A 24,064-nucleotide genomic window follows, 5' to 3' on the forward strand; every position below is an offset into this window, starting at 1 on the left:
TTAACAGAAGATACCAGCAAATGCCTATGATCAGGCGCTACTAAAAGCTAATTAGTGGCCCAATTGGGGCTCAGGAGGAACCGATTTTGAGATATAACCTATCCAGTTATTGAAGTTAGGAAATCAGTAGTATCTGTTCAAAATTTGGTTTTTCTAGCTCTTACCATTTTGGAGATCTTTTGGAACAATCAACCAACCAACCAACCTTTCGGAAATATATATAAGATGATCTAGGTTACTACATCATTCTGTTTAGAAAAGGGTAAATCTGACTGGGAACAGAATAATCAATTTTCACTATTCAAAATGAGCAAAACAAAACAAAAATCCATCAGAAATTTGTGAAAACAATAAATCAGATGTTTTTACTGTGTAGTGGGTTGTATAGCCCTTAACTTTTATTACTAGCCCAGAAAAGGAAACCTTTCCAAATAGGGCTGTTAATCAGCCCACGTCCCTTTAATTACAATAGCGTGGTTGAACTCGGAGGCACATACGGCCGCCTTATTGGCTGGAGAGCCAGCCCAGCTGGCGCGGTGACTGAAGCACCTTAGGCAAGGAGCGCTGGATGGCTGCCTCCCATCAGCTTTGTAGCAGCCTGTCAGTGGTGGTGCCCACCATGATGTTATGCCACTTCTGATGGGTATGTCTGTCCCGCTCTGGAACAAAATGACCCAAATGCAAACCCAGCGCAGCGTGATGGACCCTGAATCACTGGCCCCCGCGGGTGCAGGCTACGCGCCCGTGCTCGGTCGCTGTGCGGCATGGCCACGCACCAGCTCAGCTCTGTGCAGGGATGGAGCCTTGTAGAGATACATTCCATTGGCCCGGAAGGGAGGGGGGGGGAGGCTCTCGTTCAGACAGAGCCAGCGCATTTTCTGTCGGAGGGGGAGGCTCCCGTGCTCCCTGCCTTTAAGGTGCAGGGAGAGAGACCGAAACTGCTCGCGCTGCAGTTGGGGGGCTGGAGCCCGGGGCCACCGCAGCCCGAGGAGGCGCCGCGAGCGGAGCAGGGCAGCGGCTGCAGGGCCGGCCCCGCAGAGCCCGGGCGGGTGAGGACGGGCTGAGCGAGGAGGCCGGGGATGGGGCGGCCGGGAGGGGAGGGGATGCAGGCGGCGGAAACAGCTGGGGGCAGTTGGCTTGTGCCGCTCGGCGTGTCAGACACTGGGCTTGAGGGGCGGCCTCCGGGGTCTGGGGGAGAGGAGCTGCTGCTGCTGCAGGGGGCAAACCCGGAACTTGGCCCCTTCTGCAGCCTGCCGGGAACCGGGCCTGGGCAGCATGTAGCCACCGAGCGCAAATTCAGCTCCCCCCCCCCCCCCCCCAGAGAGGCAGCGTGTCTCCCCCGGTCCAGGCACCGCAATGCAATCGGACTCCCTGCAGAGGAGGTGGGAAAGGTGCTCGGGCACTTGGCCTCGTCACTGCCTCGCTCCTCCCCAGGCACGGCTGCCTTTTTTGGGGGGAGGGGAAGGGGGCAGTGGCCTGTAAAGCGTTTCTTTAGAAAACTGAAAAAGTAGAACTAGATGGGGTTCTAGTCTAGAACATTTTCCCAAGCTACAATTCTGGGTCAGCATGGCTGTTCTCTGGAATTTACCACAATAATAATAGACGCTAACACCATACCACCTTTGTCTGTCTGTGAATTTACATCTGCAATGGGACATCATTGGTATTACCAGACTGTTGAACAATGTTTTTATTGCCTAAGTTAAACGGCCTGTGAATTCTCCACTGCCCCCAGCCTCTCTTGTGGGTTGCTAGCGATTCACTTGGTCATTCTTTAAAATGGATCTCGGGAATTGGCCCATTTCAGTTTTTTAAAAGACAATTATTGCACAGTTCCCTGTGCTACTTCAGCTATGAATTTGACATAAAACTAGGTTTCATAAGTAAAATTGTTCACTGTGGAAGCTTGTTAGAATGCCCTCGGGTCATCAAAATTATAGGCACAATAATTAAGCTTTTAGAAGTTTAAAACTGTTTTAAAATATTTATTTCAGCACAATATGGGATTTCTCTTGAGGGTGGCATGAGATATAGGGCACAAGGCACATTCCTAACTGAGAGAATCAAAAGCAATTTGGGAGATTATTTTCACTGGAAAATTCCTGATCTGTTTTAATACAGGGATGTACTCAGTATAAACCAAAGTACCTAGTACATATGACCTCCTGAGCACCAGTGGGAACAGCACTGAGCTTCCTCAATAACATAGTAGGATACGTGTAATGTGGATTTTTTCTTATGTCAGAGATGTCAACATTTGGACCATGATTTAAAATATGTTTTGGTGTTTCCTTTTTGAGAAGAAAGAGTTGTTAATAATCTATGACTTTTAAGCCTACAAGAGAGGGGGATTTTGCTGCTTTATGGTCTTAGTCTTTAATGAAGGACAGTGCCAGATTGGAGAAAGCTTAGGGGAAATTTCTGATGCAGTTAAGATGACCAGATGTTCGGCTATTATTGAGATTGTCCTGATATTAGGGACTTAATCTTATATAGGCAACCTTTTCTGCTCTCCTGATTTTTTACACTTGCTATCAGGTCAGTTTTGATACAGCTGAGAAATTAGGTAAGTCAGAAAGGATTTGTTAGTTATGTGTTGCTTCCTGTACTGTGTCTGGACCATCACACGCAGCTTCATTTTACAAGTAATGGGACAATGACCTCAAAAGGGAGTGTGTGTTGTGCACACATATGCCTTTCATATATTAACAAACCAGGGGATCTTCATGAGCTATAAAGTTTTGGTATTTAAAAAAAAAAGTTAAGTTCTCACTGTAACTATTTTTAATTTGAAAGTAGATAAATAGCTATAGAAATATGTCTAATTTTTTTTAACATTGGAAAAGCAAAGTGTTATTTTGATGAATCTGTCTTCTCTAAAAAGAAATATTAATTATATGTATTAGATGGTATAGTATAAATGCTGCTTTATTATTGTCTATACACTTAGAAAGGAAATCAGAATCTGGTGAGGTGAGAGCCAGTTTTTTATATTTGGGGAAAAATACATAATCTCTTTTCCAACCTTTCACATTGATGTCCTCAGATAAATAAGCAATGATAACTTCAGCTATACAAATGAAATGAAGGGAAATTACGCAAGTCCAGTAGACCTCTTAAAATGTGTGTTTACAGATCCTGATGCATTTGCATATGCATAAGGAATGGAAATTATTTTTGAATTGGACAAAAGATGCAGACCTTTCTTGAGGTCTTTAAGCCAGCTGCTACTGTTGGAATCAGAGCCAGTTCCAGTTAAGCTTTTCAACTGTATTTTAACCATGCTGTTGACAAGTACCAGTAGATAATGTGGTTTGATAACTGATGGTAAAACACAATGATAGAAACTGCATCCAAATAAACTGATTTCACTTGGTATTTCTTGTGTTTCATAACGTAAAAACAAATAAAAGATACACAGGCTGTGAAGCTCAGAAAAAATTATGTATTGGTCTTGAGGCAGTCTGTAAATAAAGTCTAATAGTTGCATTTCTTAATTCTATCCCTCTCAGGACTGGATTAAGCAGGATAGTGAAGAGGCTCATGGACAAGCAATTCCCTACATCATATTTCAAATATTAATAGATCTTAATTTACATTATACAATATATGGTGTTTGAAAGACTGCAGAGCATAGATTATGTGTGGAAAGTCCTAACAGCAGCAGTGTCATAAATTACATTTGTATCAAAATGATACATCAGATTATTTATTTAATTTTATATATATATATATATATATATATGACATTCTAAGCAGAAGATAGTATATCAAAGAGAAACTTCATTTTTTAAAGATATTTCTTGTATTATTAGCTAGTTCAGGTTGAGATTCTGGTGACAGACCATTCAGTTTCTTCTACTGCAGTTTATTATAGCCTGAAAATCCCTCAGAGGGGTCTTACATTTATATTATGTTTCTTCTCTATTAATATTTCAAGTAAAAATAAAATGCATTTCAATGTTTTAACTTTTAATATTTTGAATTTAAAAATCTAATGCTTTAAAAGTCAGAAATTGAGTTCTTTGGACCCAAGTCACATTAAGCTATATATAGACTACATCCAAAACAATTTTGATTTTTACACAATTCTTTACTGATAATGGCTGAGTTTAAGTTCAGTGGGCCTGTTTAATAAAGATATGTATGTGATTTCTGCAGAAACAAAGTCCTCTATGACCTATCAGAGATTTGTGCCGCATACAAAATAGATTTTTTTTCCTTCCATTGCTGAACTGAGTCCTAAATTCTAGCTACATTTTTAGCTTAATTTAAAAATTGTTTGTCATTATTCCCATTTGTGTATATTATTCTCTGTATGCTAAATACAATTTCAGCAAAAGGAGTTTGCTGTGTAGGTTATATAACATCCCCCAAGACACAGTGTGCAAAAAGCTGCCGATGATATTATTGAAAAGTATCAATGCTCTTTGCATGTTGCTCTGGTGATTACTGCTTTGGATTTGAATTCTTCCTCCACCCCCCCGCACTCTGGTCTCATAAACGATATTAAACTAATTCACATAATTTTAGTTTTGATGAGGTGGCGTCTCTGTTTTAATTGTTTTTTGAAACCTGTTTGGGAAATAACTTTTTAAAATTAAAAGAACTATTTTCATTTTAAATCGTTCTCTATAGTCTTGTTCCTTGCTGTCACTTGAATTGGCATAAATGAATTCTTGTGGTAAAATTCAAATGAATACATAATACATTTATGCTAATTCAAGTGACAGCAAGGAACAAGACCATAGATAATGATTTTAAAACTCATTCAGACTAACTAGTCAGTCTTTTGGCTAACAGTTCAGCTGATAGTGCAGATATTTTGCCATACACTATGTCTCAGTAAGTGAGACTTTCCTAATTTTGAAACTTATATTTTTACATTTGAACAGGTTGCTCAATTAATTGAGTTCAAGTGGAGACTAATGAATTTTGACCCGATGAATGCTTGGTTATAAATTTTGTTGCTCTTCCTTCTGCTTTCAATAGTTATTCATTAGATTGTTTTGGGTGAAGGGGCTATTGGGTACATTATGTGGGACCATCTGGAACTGCTCTTTAATGATTCAAGTCCTGTTTCAACACCTACTTTACTTCTAAAAACAAGTAGTCCTAGGGTGCCACAGGACTAACAACAACAAAAAAATAGTATCACGAGCTTTTGTGGGCAAAACCCACTTCATCAGAAGAGATAATCTGGAGTCATCCGAAGAAGTGGGTTTTGCCCAAGAAAGCTCATGATACTCTGTGTATATTTTTGTTAGTTTTAAGGAGCCATAGGACTACTCGTCGTTTTTAAAGTTACAGGCCAGCATGGCTAACCCTGTGCTACTTTACTTCTGTCGCTTACATAATGTTTCTGGCAGCAATAAGACGTTGGGGATGATAGTTTTATTCTGAATCCCATTCTAGAGAATTCTTTCCTCTTAGAGCAGCGATGGGCAATCTAGGCTAGTGAGCGAGCTACATGAGTACCCCTCCTTTTTCTGAGTGGGCCATAAGATTCATAGACTACTAGGACTGCTGTCATCAAGATGGTTTCTGGGGTTAAGGTAGTTTTGCCAACTGCTTTTGTATAATTAGAATTTGCAGGGTGTTCTGACTGAACTGTAGCAGTACTTTAATTAGACGACGACGAAGCACATGGCTCTCCTAGTCAATGTTGTGTGCAGTCAGCACACGTCTCACTTCACGTGCTTTTGTTTTATGGACGTGTCACTTTATTTAAACCAGTAGGAAAAAACTGACACAGATGAAAACCAGAGGAATCTGGCAACTCAGTGCATGAACAACAGTAAACAAAATATCTTGCAGGTAGCATAGAACCTTGATGGGCTGTACCGTTGGGCTGCAGGTTGCTCACTACTGTCTGAGAGGCAGGTGGTCCAGTGTTTAGCTCCAATCTGGGCAGCAGCACTTGTGGGTTCTAGTCCCAGCTCTGCTGCTAACTCGTACTTCTGAGCGTTCCCACACATATGGATGTAATGGTTACCTACCTTGCATTGATATTGCATTATAAGGCTTGCTTAATGAATGCTTATGAATTGCTTTGAGAACCTAGCAAGGAAGGCACTTTAGAAACAGAGTGGTGTTTTTTCTCCCATATGTTGCTATGCAAATAACACTTGGTTACAAAGCTCTTCTTGGGATAATGTAGCCTTTGAAAACAGATTGTGATCCAGTGGTGCAGCTGTTAATAAATGAAAGTCATGGGTTTGTGTTGTGTTTTGTTTTAATTTTTGACAGAATCAAAATGTAGTGTTTCAGTGCTGGTTAAATTAGTGTCTTTTTTTAAGTTGTTACCTTTTTAATACTTGTAATATTATTTTGTCTTTAAGAGCTTAGATGTTACTGTGGGCTAAAAATCACAAACTAACCAATACCCGAGGTGGCTGTTGAAGAATAAAACAAAGTGCATTCTTTCCCTAAGGGCCAAGCTTGCTGCTTTCTCACACTTCCTGGTCCCTGCTGGTATGGCATGTGGTGCGAGAAACCAAGTTTGCTCTTGCAATAACGTTTTTGTTGCCTTTTTAATTCTGTTCTTTTTAAAAAAAATCCCACAATGCAGTAAACAAGACACTTTCTGGAGAGTAAGATACTTTAATCAGCCACTAATCTGAACAGTGTGGCCGTTACCTATAGTTAAGTTGTAGAAATAATTGTCTCTATATGGTTTTGCTTGTATAGCTTTATGCTTCTCTCTTTGCCACACCCACAGCATACATGGTATGGGTGGAGAGAGCCGGAGTGTGAGGTTCTGACCATTATTGCCTCCGGTCACAGCCTCATGGACTAGGGATGTTAAGGACTAGTTGACTATCTGATAAGCAAATGCTATCAGATAGAGGCAGCAAGTGGAGGGAAGAAGAGGGGGAGCTTCAAAGTGGCAGCGCCACAGAGAGCCCAAGGTCAGCTGCTTGTGTAGCGCTACTGCTTTGAATGCAGCAGGGAGCCTGGTGTCAGGCGGGAGCCAGCATGCATGGGGAGCCAGGATGCATGGGGAGCCAAGTTTTAAGACAGCTCTCTGTGTGTGACAGCTCTGCGGAGCTGCCTGCTCCCTCCCCTTGCTGTTTCGGGAGATTAGTGGGGCAGCAGCCGTGTATGCTGGGACACAGCTTGCTTTTCTTTCCGTTCCCCTGACGATAAAGGGAGCGAGGGGAAAGTATTTGGATTCCGTGAATAATTCCTCAGCCCCCTCCCTTATATCACTTCTCGCTGGTGGCATGCACAGAATCCAAGTACAGTAAAACTCCAGTTGTCCGGCATCCAGTGGTCCGACACTCCCTATAGTCCGGCACCAACTGGAACCCCGAAGTGCTCTGGCCAGCCAGACAATTGGCGCTGCTCCACGCTGCTTCCTCAAGTCTGCTGCTGCTGCTGCTGAAACTGACCAGCTGCAGACCTGGGGAAGTGGTGCGGAGCAGAGCAGCTGGGGTGCTGCCAGGTTGGTCCTGCAGTGCTGCCCCTTACCCCTCTGCTCAGCGCCCGGCAGCACCCCAGCTGCTCTGCCCCACGGCTTCCCCAAATCCGCTGTTGATGAAACTGACCAGTGGCTGACATGGGGAAGGTGTGGGATAGAGCAGCTGGGCTGCTGCCAGGTTGGTCCCGCAGCGCTGCCCTTCACCAGCATGTGGTTTGCCCCATGCTGCGCAGTTCCCCATCCGACACCCCTCCCCCCAAACCTGTCACAGCCCCCCTGCCGGAGTACCTCCTGATACTCTGGCATATCTGATAATCCGGCACCCCCTGGGTCCTAAAGGTGCTGGATTATCGGAAGTCTGCTATACTTTCACCTTGCTCCCTTATCAAGGGATCAGGAAGAAAAGCAAGTTGCCTCTTGGTACGCATGGCTGCATTCCAAAATGGCACCCTTGCTTACTCCCCCCCGCCCCCCTCCAATGTGTAAACATGTAGTCACTAAAATTTCTCACAGTTACTGTTTACCCAAATACACAATAGTTAACATCCCTAGTTTGGAACTAAGTATAGCTTTTACACTAAATTTGATACTTGTTTTTGCTAACCGGGAGCATAAACTAGATGTATGCACATTTATTTGTGGAATTGAACAGTATAACTTACATTCATTTGGATTCCTAATTTTTATACTTTTAATTATGTTAGAAAATTATTAAGGATGAGTTTCTTATTTACTAGATTATTTTTTAAATTTGTGATTAGTGTCAAGTGCTACGTGGATGAAAATTCAAAATGCACCAAAATGACATTTTAAAAATTAAACTACCTTAAATGTGCTGGATACATAAATGCAAAATATATTTTGATGATTTTTTTATTTATTAAGCAAAAGAAATGTTATCTGTCAATCATGGATTGAACATATTATTTTTGGTCACTAGGCGCATCCAGATTTTAGAATTAGTAGCTCTCAGAATCTGAAACCTAGTTTTTATTCATAGACGGAAAGAGGAAAACATGCTTTCCTACATGTGATTCCTGATGGTGTTTGGTTTTGTTTTTAAACTTTGCATAGAGTACTGAAAATATTCTCTGTACACCTGTAGAAGAGGTGATTGCTATGAAAAACTGGTTTAGCATTTCAATAAACTCTGGTTCCACACACAAAGTCCATGACTTCCAACAATTCAGTTGTTTGCTGCCATCATTTTAAAAAAAAGTCAAGTACATACTGCTTAATATTATTTTTTGTATTTAATTTAAATGACTTTAGAGATTGAAAGTAGTTCAGACTAGGGATGTTATGAAGTGGGTATTTCATTAATCATGTAGTCGATACAATTTTTTTATCGACTACACGATTAGTTGATAAAGGAAGGTGCTCAGTCCTGGCTTGCACCGGGTCCAGGACCTATCTTTGCTGTGGCTCTGCATTTTGAATGTAGTAAGAGCTGGGTGCCCTGTCTGCCTGGCTCTACTATATTTAAAATGAAGAGGTGCAGCGGGGGTAGGTCCCAGACCCGGCACGAGCTGGAACTGAGCCTGTCTTGCTCAGTCCCAGCTCTCACTGGGTCCAGCATCCCCTGTCTGTGGGGAGCTGGAACTGCTCATGAACAGGGGCTGCTGGAGCAGCCTCTGTTCACAGCTAGCTTGGGCCACCACAGTCAGGGGCTGCTCCATGGGATGTGGAGCAGCCTTTGCCTATGGTGAGCGTGAGCCTGGGCCTGCTGTGGGCAGAGACTGCTTGCCTTCCCACCCTTACGCTGCTGCTTGATAGAGACAGCAGTGTGGAGGGTAGGTGGCACTCTGAAGACAATGCTGGGGGTAACTGACTTTTAAGCTGGCTCCCCTCCGCACCAGCTCCTCCTGCCACCTCTCTTGCTGTCTCTGTATCAGAAGCAAGCTTGCGCTTATCAGGTAGTTGACTACTCGCTTACATCCCTAGTTCAGACTAAGGATGTTAAATTGCAGTTATCTGGCTAATTGTGTAGTCAATAAGGACCACTCTGCAGAGCTGTAGTGGGGATAGCTCCAGGAGCTGGGACTGAGCAGTTCTGGCTCATGCCAGTTCTGGCAGCCACCTGTGCTGCGGTTCTCTTACTATAATTAAAATGCAGAGGTGCAGTGTCATGGACCAGCGTGAGCCGGGACAGCTTGGCCCTGGTTCGTGCTGAGTCCAGCAGCACCTGTTTGTGGTGGCCAACACTATCTGCTGCGAACAGGGGCTGCTCTGGCACCAGTCCCTGATCGCAGCAGCGAGGGCTGGCTGTGGCCAGGGGCTGCTGCCAATGCAGCCCCTGTCCACGACCAGCCAGGGCCACCGTGAACAGTGGCTGCTTGGTGTCAGCAGCCCCTGCCCACAGGGGGGCCCAGCTCCCTGCTGGGATCCCTGCAGACAGGAGCTGCTGCCAAAGCAGCTTCTGTCCACGGGAAGCCTCTGGCTGCTGTGGGCAGAGGCTGCTTTGCAGCAGCCTCCGCTATCCCCTGACAACTTGCTAACATCCCTAGTTCAGACCTTAACATAAGTTGTCAATTTCTAATTTATCTTTATATAGGCTTTAATAGTAAACCTGTATCTAATTTAAATAAAAACATATTGATTTTTTTTTAAAAAGTAATTAACCTTTATCCATCGTGGAATGCAAAGATGTCCACCAGCCACCTGGTCCCCACCCCTCCATCTTGGTGAACAGATGAATCTAGCCCTCTGGATTTTCCTTGTTTGTTTAAATATGGACCCTGTCCTAATAATGCTTCTTATCTGCATTGGCATAAATTGGCAGCACATTTGCTGAAGGCAGTAAAGTTATTTCAGTGGGATTGAATGAAGAATAAAGACTAACACTATAGTAATGAACAGATTAGTATTTTGGATTTTTTTTTTCAAATTTAAAATGACATGAGTGTTCTATCTGGAATGGAAGGAGAAAACCTGCACATGTCATTCTGTACCTGCGTGTATATAGGTAAGGAGCCTGAGAGAAAAGCATACGCTATTTCTTCTTCAGATTTGTTAGAAGCATTTGGTTTATGCAGGATATGTTTCCTTGAATAGTGTAATGTTCATTGTGAATAGTTAATCATATGAGTTGTAACAGCTGCCACTGCTACCCCAGGAACAGAGTGCACACAGGAAGTTGGTAAATATAACGTTGCTTGTTGAACTCTAGTGTAGGACAGCCAGTTAGAACAATAATACTCTAGTACACACGACTAGCTCTTAAAGGGAATCACAGCAAATAACAGGAACTGTTAACTATGCTTTCAAACCCTACAATAGACATCAATCAAATGCAGTTTATGTATTCATGGAAGTTAGGTCCATCAATAGCTATTAGCCGGGATGGGTAGGAATGGTGTCCCTAGCTTCTGTTTGTCTGGAAGTGGGAGACGGGAGGGATCATGTGAGGATTACCTGTTATGATCTCTCCAGATCTGGGGCATCTGGTATTGGCCACTGTTGGGAGACAGATACTGGCCTAGATGGACCTTTGGTGTGACCCAGTATGTCCGTTCTTATGTGTTTCTGTAATGAAGGCTACTATAGTTTATCTATGCTCATCAATGATTGTTGGAATACAAAGAAATGTCCATCTCTCCTAGTGCATTACAGTCCCATTTATCAAAAAATTTTTGGGCAATCTAAAACCTTTGGGGAAAGATAATTTCAAATAAATAGGAGTATGGGAACCTGACTGGGTTTTAGTTAATGTGATTTAATTGTACTAATTTATTAATGAGCATTGTGATCCTAAGTTTCCATCTCTTTTTTTCCTTCAGTTCAGCTGAGCTGTTAAATTTCCTAATGCTTGTGCTTGATGAGGTAGATCTTACCGTTAAGTGGATTCTTTCTCTTAGCTCAGAATACTTATTCTTTTTCAGTGTTTGTCTTGCATGTGACTTGCACTTTGTACATTCTTGGAACTAGTGTCTTGATATTCTTTTATTACATGAAGTGATATAAATTGGAAAGATTGAACAGGGGTAATGACCATGTACTTTGACATGCTGCTGATGTTTTAAACAGCAGAAATGAATAACATGTCTCTGCTGCTACTAAATACGAAAGGAAAAAGCTCTGGAATATATATTTTTTTTCTTTTTTAATAATTATTTCAGAACACCACTGGCACTAGTGGCCTGTGAAAGCTGTACCCCAGGGGAAGAGGCTTTTCTGAATAGTAAGCCCTACTTTTAAAGACAGTTATGTTTAAATTCTGATCAGAGAGTGGAGTGTTCTTTCAATAAATTAATGTCTTTTTGAAAGAAGCCATTGTCAGTGTTCTCCATCTGCTGCCCACCCACCTGCTGTCTAACTTAACAAAGCCAACCTCACAGGTAATTGTATTACTTGTGAGATCTACAGTCACGCAATGGCTAAATAGTGGCTGTTAGCCACTATGCATGAGGTAGCAAAATGGGAAAGTGAATTGTCCAAGCAGAAACTGTAAGATGTAGTATCTAAAACTGGCACAGTGCCTCCAAGAGCAATGATGGAGTATAGCTGTTGCTGTACCCTCTGAAAGTTTGCATTGTGTGCTCTCTGCATTCTCCTGCTAACTCCTTATGCTATGCCATAAAGGGGGAGGGAGGCTCTCACACCTTTGTGGTATAGTACCACTGAATCGCTAGAGAGCCTATTTCTTCCTGTCTGGAGAGGATACAGTGTGGTGTTCTCCTGCACAGGGGCAAGGAAGGAGAGTTCCTTACTCTCTTCAGTCTTTTACACATCCAAAATGTGGCTATATGTAGTGAAAGTACCTGGGTCACTTCTGGAATAATGCCTTTGGAAATTAGACTGTCCCTGTTCCTTATCTGTGCTCAAGCAGAGCATTTTTTCAGCATTCTTTCCTCCAGCTAATCTCAGTCATTCTATTTTTAAAAATAGTACTCGGTAGTATAGCTCCAGTTCAGAATGTGTTTATAATCTAATGTTGGGTTCCTGTTCAGCAATGCAATATCCTGGCTGTACCAAATACGGTAACACCTCAAAATAATCAACCCATCTGAAGCAAACAAGAATTAAGTTTATCCATGGGCCCTATTGTGAGAAGTTGAGCAGTAGCATTGGGAGATGGGTGACTTGGGAAACATGGATTTAAATAAGCTTGGGTGTACAGTTCACTTGTGAGAAGGCTGGCATTGAGAAATGGATGATATGGCAGAAATTCAGCATCCGGAATTAAGGGATATGCCCAGGATGTCTGTATGATGACCAGGTTTAATGTTTCCATAGTTAAATGCCAGCATGTTGTTTAGTGATGAGAGTATAGAAATAAAGGAATTCCACATGCTATACAGATAATTTGCGTTTGACAAGCAATTTGTATTAGCAATCTCAGAACATGGAATTTCTGTAAGATCTTGCATTTAAGGGCTCTCCGAGGTTCTGGCAGGGGCCCTTTTAACATAGCTTTTGGGAGCATAGCTCTTTCAGTCTAGAATGAGGATTTGAGTGGTCTGGTATTTTCTCAGAGAAGAAGACCAATTTGGCTTTTCTGAGGGCCTGCAGACAAATAATTCTATGCCAGGTCATCTTCCCAGATTTTCTTGAGACCTTTAAGAGGCGCTACTTCTTGACTGCCTGCCTAAAACAGAAATCGATCTGACCCAGGACCCACAAGATTGAATTGTAGGTCAGATATTGTATACTCTGAATCTGGGACTTTGTATGGAGGCTAGGAAGGCTAATTGGGTTAAATGAAAGCTTAATGAGAGCTAAGTGAAGCCTTTCTTAATCCAGCTCTCAGATTGGAGATAGCATAGCAGTAGGGAGGGAGAGAGAATCTATATTTTGCAACATGTTGTAGCAACTGAGTTAAGACTACTTGTTTTAAGTTTGATTGGAGAAAATGAGATTGCCAGCAGAGTCGACAGCCTTGCTGGGCTCTGCTCTGTGCCACAGAAGGGGTGGGACCTCTGGTGGAAGGGACAGGGCTGGGGGCAGCTAGTCCTTAGCATCACCCAGATTGTAGCAGCCCCTACTCCCTCCCCCCCCCCCAGCCCTTAGTGCTGCTGGGAGTGCCATTTAAAGGGCCCAGGATTCTGGCTGTCACCACTGTAGCAGCAGCTGTGATCAGGAGCTCTGGGACCTTTTAAGTTTCAGGCCCTGGGGCAATTAACCCCTTGTTGCCCCTTCCCCCTGTTAACGGGCCTGGAGACTGCAGTTGGAAGTGTCAGTTTGGGTCCTGAGGAAATAGGGTTTTAAAACTGAAAACAGCATTGCTATCTTCCTGACCAATATCTGTTCTATAAGATCTAGTCTATGTATAATGTCTTCCTCTTGTCTTGACAGCCTTTCCTTTATTTGCTATTTTGTTGCTAACCTGTGTATGTGTGTGTGTGTGTGTTTTTTTTAAAGGTAAGCAGGCGAGGAAGACCCTTAAAGAACAACATGGACCTTGATGTGTTAAATATGTTTGTAATCGCAGGAGGCACTCTGGCTATCCCCATTCTGGCATTTGTAGCATCCTTTCTCCTGTGGCCTTCTGCGTTGATCAAAATCTATTATTGGTAAGTTTAAAGTATAAGAATTTTAGCACAGAGTGGTTATTTTTGGTTCACACGGTAACTTAGATTTAAAATGTTGTGGTTGCCAGACGGTGTTCAATATGGCCCACTTATCTTAAAGATGTGTTCCCCATTGATCATCTTATGGTTTGTAATTCTTATTCTTAACTCGGATTCATAAAGTAGTGCCTGGTGCGTCAGGCTTGGGTTGAGGGCCCTGTTGTGATGGGTGGTGTTCACGTGCATAGGAAGGAACAACGCTTGCCCCAAAGTGTTTACATTCTAGCTATACAATGCAGATAAAAGGTGGGAGAAAGGAAGTATTATTTATCCTGCTTTTCCAGGCAGGATCCTGGGGAACAGAGGGATTGAGCAACCTGCCCAGGGTCACATACGAGTGCAGGTTGGACCTCCTACTCCGGCATCGTGGGGACCTGACCTGTCCTGAACAAGAGAATTTGCCAGACCTGGGGAGGTCTCATGCCACTGACCCCCAAGACTATCACCCACTGCTGGCAGGCTGTGCCAGGAGGCAACCCTTCCTCACCTTCCCACCCCCCCACCTGGTTGGGCTGCTTGCTGGATCCCTGGGTGGCACAGGCCCTGGCTCCTGCTGCAGGGCTCTGGTCCTGCACAGCCAAGGGCAGCCATGGGGCTGGAGCTCCTGCCCAGTACAGCCTCAGCCCTGGCACTGCATGGCTGGAGGAAGCCGTGGGGCTCCGATCGCAGCCCTGCTTAGCTTTACCCCTGGCCCTGCACAAACCGGGGAAGCTGCGGGGCTCTGACGCTGGGCCCATGCACTCTCAGCACTGGCCCCGCGTAGCCAAGGGAAGCCACAGGAAGCTACATGGCTCTGACCCTGGCCCTGCACAGCCCCAACCCAGCCCCATGCTGCCAGGGCAAGCTGTGGGTTCTGGCCCTGTGCTCTTGGAGGTTGTTGCGGCTTTACCCCACACTGCCATGGGGCTCCAGCCTCAGCTTCACACTCCCGAGGGCTGCTGGAGTCTGCTGCAGGATTCTGGCCCCAATCCTGTGCTGTCCCCCGCTGACCATGATGCCCAGCCCAGCTGGTGCTCCTGCCCTTAGGCTCCCCGGGACTCTGGTCCAGGAGCTTCCATAGTCTTGCTGGACCAGGGATGTTGCCAGACCAGAGTGTGCTGGTTTTTGGAGGTACAACCTGTAGTGATGTTGGAACAGTTTTTTTTACAGTGGGGGTGCTGAGAGCCATTTAAGAAAACTGGATTTAATGGAAACCACTTCAAACTTGGGGGTCCTGCTGCACATCCAGTCCCCCTTTCCCCCCATACAAGATCACTGACAAAGCCAGGTACTGACCCCAGGTCAGTGTTATGTTCTTTTCTAGCCTATAGAAATGACTATCAGCAGAGTCCAGCACTAGTAGATTTTAGGAGACAGGATTGCGTAGTGACAAGGAATGTTCTGAAAACTTCCCAAAATCTCAGTCAGCTATTCTTGATACCGAGGTATGCTGGCACCTGGGGGGGAAATATTCTTAGAGACAGTAATACGGAGTTTAGCTATTATGCAATTTGTATTGTTCTTTAAGAACATCACTTTAAATCACAGCCTGAAGGAATGTTACCATTCCTTATCACACTCTCCCATATGAGGCTTTTTGGGTTTTGTCTTTGTTGCAGGTTGCCAGGCAGAGTGTGATTATATGGGTTGCTTTCATTTGGGAGGGAGGGCTTGCCCATGAGAAATGGTGTCCTTTGTACTTTTCACAGTACAGGAAAACAGACTGGGGACAAAAGTCTTGTTAGACACCTTCCTCAATCAGAAAGGCTATTTGGATCTTGTGGGCAGGAGTGATTGTCACAGTGAGACCAGAATGTGGGGGAAGCAGAGCAGAGATGCAAGACCAGGTGTGGGAAATAATTAAAAGCAAGAGAGCAATTGGTAAAGTCTTCATGATTCCACTGTGAACTGGGACAGGGCAATCTTCCAAGCAAGTGGAAACATGGTAATTTCCTGCTCAGAAAAAAATAGAACTGTTATGCTCAGAAGTAGTAGAAAACCCCCATACAGAAGTATTCTGCATTGGTAATGCAGTTGTCAAGAGTCCGGGCAGCAACTCTTGACCGCTCATGACAAGCTGCATTTCTGTGAGTTATCATCTCCTGTGCAAAGGCGACTATGATAATGGGCTCTCACTGAGAGAAATAATAATGGCTGAGTTAGTACCCCAGGACAGCTGAATTGCAAATTGCCACTGTACTTACAGGAGCCTGGCCAGTCTTATTTCACTATGGCTTGGCTGTTCAGAACAAACACAAGATACCTTCACGTGGTTACTAGCGTGTGATGTGGCCTGTCAGTTTCTTGAATATGGATGTTAATCTGAGTGTTCTTGTTAGTATCAGGTTATGCCAAGCTTCTCTGAAACCACATCTTTCTTCGTAATTAAGAATATCATTTGAAATGTGAAAACTGTTACAGAAAGATGGTTCCCTGCTTGCTCTCTTTTTTTTGCACTGAGGTGCTGATGAGAAATTGTATAATCTTCCTCATTAGCCAATTGTATCCCATCCTTTCCAATAACTGAAGAGAGCTAGACTAGTTCCTTAGTCTTCATGGAAATGATTATTTCAATCTCTCTTTTTATTTCAGCTGAGGGCTTAGTCAGAAATATTCCTTTAACAATGTCTTATGACATTCCAGCTGTCTTGCTGTACCTGATGTACAGTTAATAGTATGAGTTGTTTACATTTTGTCACTCATCAATTCCTCTCTAGTACTGGGTATCTTAAAATCAAACTGATCTTCCAAAGCAATTTCTGACCATTGTTCAATTTTGTAAGCCCACCTCTAGTCACTCAGACAAAGACAGCAGCATCCATCTCTCTCTCTTTTTTTTTTTAACAGACAGATATGGTGTAGATCTAACTCAGATTTACTCTAATTAATCTCCTAAACTATATATTTAGACAACTGAAGGTTAAAACTGGAAGGATGTGATCAAACCCAAGAACATCAATAACTAAATTTGTGAGAGGAAGAATTCCTTCCCTTCAAGAATCACATCAGAAACTGTGAGGCAGGATGATGTTTCTAAAAATTGAATGCAGAGATGGCTAAAAAAATATCACCAGTTCTTTGCTATGGAAATGTAAGTCCAGGTTCTGGGACATCTGCGTCCTCTGGGTTGTATAAATCCAGTTGGTGAAAGGGCATTAACCAATTTTCACTTCCTTGTAGATGTTGCTGCTTTTTTAAAAAAAAAAACCAGTAATTTGTTTATGGATGCACATTCCCAAGACACAGAGAATAATGGCCCATCATCAGTAGAATTATCAGCAGCCATTGCTGTAACAAAGATCGCATAGATTTTGGGGCAGAGTTGCTTTTTCACTCACATGCTTAGATTGGAGAACACATTGCCACAGAATGTCTTTGAGGTCAAGAATTTAGCACAATTCAAAGAAGGATTGGATGATATGGATAACAATGTAGCCACAGTTGGTAACAAAGAGGAGTTTGGGAAAAGATTTCAGGGTTTAAACTGATCTCTCAACTAGTTGGGGTTAGAACGAGGCCTTCATGGGCAGGCAGATTACCCCAACTCTGCCTATTCTGGGCTTTCTTGTACCTTCTGCAGAAGCATTTGGTCAGGAGTGCTGCAAGAATTTGTACAATGGGTGTGCTGAAAGCCATTGAATCAAACAATAAACCCCTCTATTTAATGAAAACCACTTCAAATAGGGCACTGGACTGGACGAACCTTGGGGCTGATCCAGAATGGCAGTTCCTATGTTCTTGTAAATATTTTATCAGTGGAGAGATAGGTAAGAGTTTCAGAGTAGAGGAGATAAAAATGCTGACGCCAGAGTGCTCTGAAGAGCCAAACTGAGGAAGAGAGGTAAGAACCAGCTATATGTTTAAAAAAATTGTTAGGGAATGAGGGGAAAATTCATGTTGAGGAATGGCACGGCTGCATTAGCAGAGTGGAGGACAGGATGAGAGGATTTGTTCAAAGAGATCAATATCTGTTTCTTTTTTTCTAAGCTCATCTTTGAGTCTACATCTGTAGTAGTTGGATCTATAATGCCCGGACCTAAGTAAGAATTCTGTAGATGACTTTTGTACATCTTGTTGCAGAATATCCAGCAGTTCCATAGAACTCTCTTTTTGTTTGTTTTTTTTTGTTCTTGCTTCCTGTGAATCTGGTTTCTTCTGGATTTTTATTGTTTTATTTGTTTGTTGTATTTCATTAGAAATTGTTTTTTGTTCTCAAATCATATTCTCTTTGGGCACCTGTAGGAGGGAACAAAGGGGAAATATTGTGGCTGTTTCCACTTCTCACGGTAGAGTGAGCTTCTGAGAGAGGCTGAAATCCCAAACTTGACAGGGATAACCAGTAACAGCATGTCACATTTCTGGTCATCTACACAATTTAAAACCTGTGCCCTTCGTTCCCCCATTCTCTCTCCCCTCTCCTCTTTATTGTTCTTATGGGTTGCACTAGGTCTGCTTAGTGATGGAGGCAAGGGTCTTAGTTTGTAGTTTGAGTGCTACATAATGTCTTTTGCCTTTTCACCTGCTTTTGGTGTGTGTCTCCATCAGGGCTTGAGGTCTGAGACTGCCCTACTGCCATCTGGCAGTGGATCGCCCCTCCTTTGCTTCGTGTGCTAATCTGTTTAGCTGTCATTCCTGCCGCCACTAATAGTGTTAACACCTTGTGAGGGATCAGTTCAGCTTTGGACAGATTATTTTGTCTTTTGCTGAATTGATCCATCAGGATCAGTTGCTAAAAATGTTAATATCTTGTCTAGTGATGGTTTACACGGGGGGCCCCTGAGGCAAACTTTAATACACTTATTCATTCAGAGTGAAATTCACCTCTGTGTTAGGACTGGCACAAGGTCTAGGCACCACATAAACCCAATTTGAGGGTTTACTCAGGGCCAGATTAAGACTTTGAGGCCCTAAGCACTGAAAAGATTATGGTGCCCCTCCCTCCATATGTAATTCAAAATAAAAACGATACTATACCATAAAATCTTGTGTGTGTGTGTGTCCCTGCTTTGCTGGTGCCCTAAACATGTGCTTAGTCTGCCTATTGGGTAATCCAGCCTGGGGTTTACTGTAAATAAGTATTGAGACACTCCATAAGCTTTTTGCTGTGTCTCACAATGGCAACACAATCCAGTCTTAGTGATGTCATAATTGCTTCTTATATGAACTGATACTACACAAGCAGTATTTGTCAATATTCTGGTCTGATTTAGAGGAAGCAGCGTGAGGCTGGGGGAGCACAGGAAGTCTCTGGCTCCTTGCCTTGCCCTGCAAGGGGTGTTGAGCTTAGTCAACCACCAGGTACTCAGGTGGCTGTGAGGAGACTTTGTGCACTTCCCCCATCCCCAGGCCCTGATTGGCTTGGGGATGGGGAAGCGGCAGGACATCTGCGGTCTGGCTCAACCCGCTTGTCAGGCTGGATCTGCCCTTTACAGCTTCCTTCAGGGAACTCCTCCATTTTTGAGTCTCCCTGATCCATTAAGAATCCATGTGCAGCTCTGTGCTCATAGCTGGCCAAACCAGGAGCACCTATTCTAACCCAAGATTCTGGGCCAGCTTCATTGGAAGAGATCAGCCACCCCGGGGCAGCAGCCGAATTGTTAAACTTTGATAAAAGTTGCTAGCTGTCCTGCTCTGTTCAAGTTCTCAGCACTCATCAGTGTGGTATCTGACTGCCTGCCCTAAGGGTTGGATCTGCCCCAGTGCATAGGGCATACACAAGCCCTACACAACACTGGAGCTTCACTTTCCATGTATGTGGTGTATCAATCTTCTGTGGGAGTTGAGCTCTCTGTGGCATGTCTCATTGAACTTCAGTGAGTCAGTGTAACTACTGCTCAGTCTATCTCCATGTGCTTTTCTAATATAAACTGAACCTCGTGATTCCTCTCTTGAGGAAGAAGGAATTTTGTGTCCATATTAAAATTGATTAAACTTGAGGTTAAAGTTCAGCACGTGCTCTGAGGCATCCTCAGCATCTAGTGATTTCACTAGGGATTGGTGTTGCTGACCGTTTGCAAGAGATGCTCTGTACTTCTTAGACCTTAATGCCTAGATCTGCAAAGGTTCCAAACTTCCATTGAATTTCGTAGGAGTTAAGTCTATTGAGGATCTGGGTATTAAGTGACTTGTCTGTGTTCTCATAGCAAGTCAGAGCCCAGAATGTAACCCACGAGTCCTGTCTGCCTGTGTGCTACTAGATCATGCTCCACTGTCATGTTTTGCTTATTTCTTTGTCTTTAGGTACTGGCGTCGAGCACTGGGCATGCAGATTCGGTATGCTAACTATGACGATTACCGGTTCTGTTTTTCCTATCGAGGAAGACCTGGATTCAGACCATCCATACTGATGTTGCATGGATTTTCAGCCCACAAAGATATGTGGTTGTCTGTGGTCAAGGTATGTTTCCATTTTTCTAGCAATAAATCAACACCACTTTAGCAAGAGAATGTTTTTACTTTCAGGGCTGTTGGTGTGGTGAAGGAGGGGTAGCACAATCAGAAACTTAGCTTTACAGGTCCCAGCTCTGACAGTTATTTAGAAAACTAGAAATATCCTCAGCTACTGTACACATTGATCATCTGGTGCATTCCACCCCTTTTTGTCATTCAAATTTTAGAGGATTTATGCTTCCAGACTTAATGTCATAGATTTGTTCCACACTACAAAGTTAGGTTGATGTCAGCTGCCTAACATCAATGTACATGCTACCGCCTTGCTCTCACCGATGTAAGTGCCTTACTACCTCAACACAGTAAGTTCACCTCCCTGAGAGGTGTGAGTCGGGTGATGCGGTGTCCATGTAGATGCTGCGATACTTACTTTATCTGTTGGCTGGTGGTATTGTCAATTTCACTGCTCCTGCAGGGAACCCTGGGTAGTGGTAGGCTCCTGCCTGCCTCTCACCCCAGCCCTCTGCTCAGGAAGGAACCTCCCCTATGGGGAGGTGAGAAGCCAATAGCTCTGGTGGTAGCTGGGCTCCCAGTGAGGAGCTGTGTGGCTATGAGAGCCCTGCTCTCTCAGCTTCCCATTTTGCTCTTCTTGAGTCAGTGGGAAGCACCCTTCCTGAGGACGTGCTCCAGCAGCAGAAGGAAGGTAGTGTGGTCATTGGCCACCACAGTAATTGCTGCAATGGCTGTAAGACGACCTAACCCCAGTTGACTCAAGTTTGCCACGTAGACATGCTTATCAAATTCAAGATCAGAAGGGATCACCAGGTCATCCAGTCTGTCCCCCTGTATATGACAGGCTCTTAAATTATACTTAATAGGATGGAGTCTCTTCTTAATAGCTGGAATCAGGTGAATAATAACAATACTAGGTCATTTCTGGTATTTAATATATTGGGCTAGATTCACGCTCTAGTCTGTGCCAGTATCTAGGCAGAATCCCTGTGGAAGGCCCTTAAAACCCAAAATTTGCTGAGGGAGAGAACGGTTGTAGTCTAAGAAAAGAGGCATCATCTCCATGACACCAGCGATGTTCTTAGGGGCGTTTTCCCCTCCTAAAAGTGGGTGTTACTGGTCAGAATGGCAGTGTGGCTAGGAGAATTCTGAGAGATGGGGTTGGCCTTACCATGAGGCAAACTGACGTGGCCGCCTCAGGTGCCAGTCTGGGGGGAGGAGGCACCACTAGGACCCAGAGTGTAGAAAATTGTTTCTGTTGCTGGTGCATATGTATTCTCTCTGCTCTGAAAGTTAAGTGTTACTTAAAATTTTTGAACAGGGCATTTTAAGTTGTTAGTTCTCCTTTTTTGGGGTCATGGGCGGCAGGTTTCTATAATTTTTGGTGGTGCCCATTAGCCACGCCCCCTGGCCTCGTTAGCCGCACCCCCTCTCTCCCTCCCATTAGCCATGCTTCTGGAGGTAACACGCTCGGGGCAAGATGGACACATGACCAGAAGTAAAAGGTGTCATGTCACCCCTCTCGAAGGGCTTTTCCCCACCAAATTCCCCACATGCAACTATCCTGCAGTTGCATTAACCCCATGTGTGTCTCATTAACTCTTGTGGCTTCTTGTGCAAGTACTGCCGTTCTTGTGCAAGAACCCACAGAGCATCCACACTGCCTGCCTGCTCTTGCGCAAGGAAATTTACAGTACAGCGTGGTAAGAGAGGGTGTCTTGCGCAAGAGCTCTGCTCTTTTCTAACAGGTGTAAGCTCTCTTGTGCAAGAGGGCAGTGTGGATGCTTGGCAGGGATTTCTTGCACAAGAAACCCCTTTGGCTAAAATGGACATCGGAGCTTTCTTGGGCAAGAGAGCATCCACGCTGCCATGGATGCTCTTATGCAAAAGCACAGCTCGCACATGGCAGTGTGGATGTGTTCTTGCGCAAGAAACAGCTGGTGTAGACATAGCCTAAGAGTTTCCTCCCATGAGTAGAATGAATTTTGTGTTGTGCACCAGTACTGAGTTCATGTGGCTTGTTTGGATGTGCCACTGTGGCACCCAAGTTATTAATAAATATTTTTAAACCTCTACCTTTTCTCTCTGCTGCCATGTCTCCTCCCCTTGTTCCATCAGCTCCCTTGGTTCCTGCTGCCCCCCCCCCCCCAACCCCTCACCGTCCTCTGCTGTCCTGACTCCTGCCCTTCTCACTGCCCTCAGCCCTCCTGAGACCTGCCCCCCTCCACCAGCCCTTCTCTGCCCCCTGTGCCCACTCCTCCCGTAGCCCCACTCTGATCATGTGAGCTACCCCTCCTCATCCCCTCTCCTAACACCTCCCTCTACACACCTGCCCTGCCTCTCTCCTCTGGTGCTGGTCCCTCCCCTGCAGGTGTCTGCCCTTCTCCTTCACCCCCCCGAATCCCCTGGCACCTGCACCTTCCCTTAGCCCTGCACCCTCCTGGTGCTTCCCCCTTCCCTCACTGCCCCTGCCCCCTTTGTCCTCTTTTTTCCCTGATGCCCACCCCCTCACCACTCTCTGCCCCCCCGTACCCCTCATGCCCCTGTGCCCTCACACATGACTTGCTCCATACCTGCCTTCCTTATGCCCACTCCCTCTTTCAAACCTTCTCCTAGCACTTTCCCCTCCCCCCTCTAGTCCCCAATGCCCTTCCCCTCTCCTCTCTCACAGCATCTCCCTGCCCCCCTCCCACTGACACCTCCTCTCCTGCACTTTTCCTCATTGTCTGTACTTGGCCCCTGGCATTTGTCTCTCCTGCACCCCTGTCTCTTGGTGCCTTCCCCTTTCTTCTCCTGACCTGCCCCCTTCCCTTCATCACAAGCCCCTTCCTCTCCCACTCCTTCCCCCTATTTTTCCCCTCCCCTACCTTCTGCCTTCCAGTTTGCGGGGTAGCGGGGCTGGAGTCTGCGATCAGGCCCTGCCACCCCGCTGTCCATTGAGGGGACATAGGCTGCTCTGGTGTTCACTGCCTGTTCCTTCTGGGGCTGCAGAGTCTGGGCGTCCGCCCCGTTAGGTTGCCTGCCGGGTTCCAGCTGCCGCAGGAGGGTGGGCACCTCCCTGAGCTCACCCCACAGGCCCGGGTGGACTCCCTCCCCGTTGTCTGCCACACCGCCAGCATTTAAAATACTCGGCGTGTGGTGTGAGCATGCGCTGCAAAGGTGCGGGGGCGGGGCTGGCCCGCCACGCCCACTCGCTGCAGTGTCCGGCCAGGGGCGAGGCCTCCAAATCCCATCACCCCTGTCTGGCGCAGTGTGCGCATGCGCCGCAAGGGCATGGGGGCAGGGCTAGCCTGCCGCGGCAGCTTGCTGTGGCGTGACCGGAGGCGGAGCCCCTGCACTCCATCACACTGGGGCTGCGGGTGCCCCGTTACAAGTCCTCTTCTCCTCTGGGGACGCTCTGGGGCCGGGGGAGGAGCAATATTCAGAGCCAGGGAGAGACCCAGCTCCAAATATTGGTGGAACAGGGCCCCCGGCTCTGAATATTGCTGGAACCTGGGCACCACAAGCCCATATAACTCGCTGCCCATGATTGGGGTAGGTAGCAGAGCAGTACCATGAGAGGAGTAGAACAGGAAGAAGGCAGAATTGAGACCTTTCAAAGTTTTGGCCCAAGTGAAGGGGAAAGGGGGCGCCATTTGAGCTCTCCGCCTCAGGTGCCAAAATGTCGTGGGCCGGCCTGCTGAAAGGAACT

General features: G+C 45.1%; 1 protein-coding gene across 7 annotated transcripts in view; it reads left to right on the forward strand.

Moving 5' to 3' along the window:
- Positions 1-500: 500 nt before the first annotated feature.
- The window catches only part of ABHD6 (abhydrolase domain containing 6, acylglycerol lipase), a 40,164-nt gene continuing 16,600 nt past the window's right edge, over positions 501-24,064 (forward strand). Inside the window, exons 1-3 of one of the 7 annotated variants that reach the window (XM_006130888.5) lie at positions 501-643; positions 13,784-13,935; positions 20,212-20,368. In XM_006130888.5, the coding sequence (XP_006130950.1) occupies positions 13,817-13,935; positions 20,212-20,368 (276 nt within the window). In that variant the 5' untranslated portion in view covers positions 501-643; positions 13,784-13,816. Of the gene's footprint in view, positions 644-863; positions 1,050-13,783; positions 13,936-18,061; positions 19,270-19,313; positions 19,722-20,211; positions 20,369-24,064 lie in introns of those variants that run through there. The other 6 variants (XM_089781209.1, XM_089781208.1, XM_075938848.2 and 3 more) reach the window with 6 other exon arrangements.

This window comes from Pelodiscus sinensis, chromosome 11 (genome assembly GCF_052426305.1).
Source record: "Pelodiscus sinensis isolate ZL-2025 chromosome 11, ASM5242630v1, whole genome shotgun sequence".
In the NCBI taxonomy this organism is placed as follows: Eukaryota; Metazoa; Chordata; order Testudines; family Trionychidae; genus Pelodiscus; species Pelodiscus sinensis.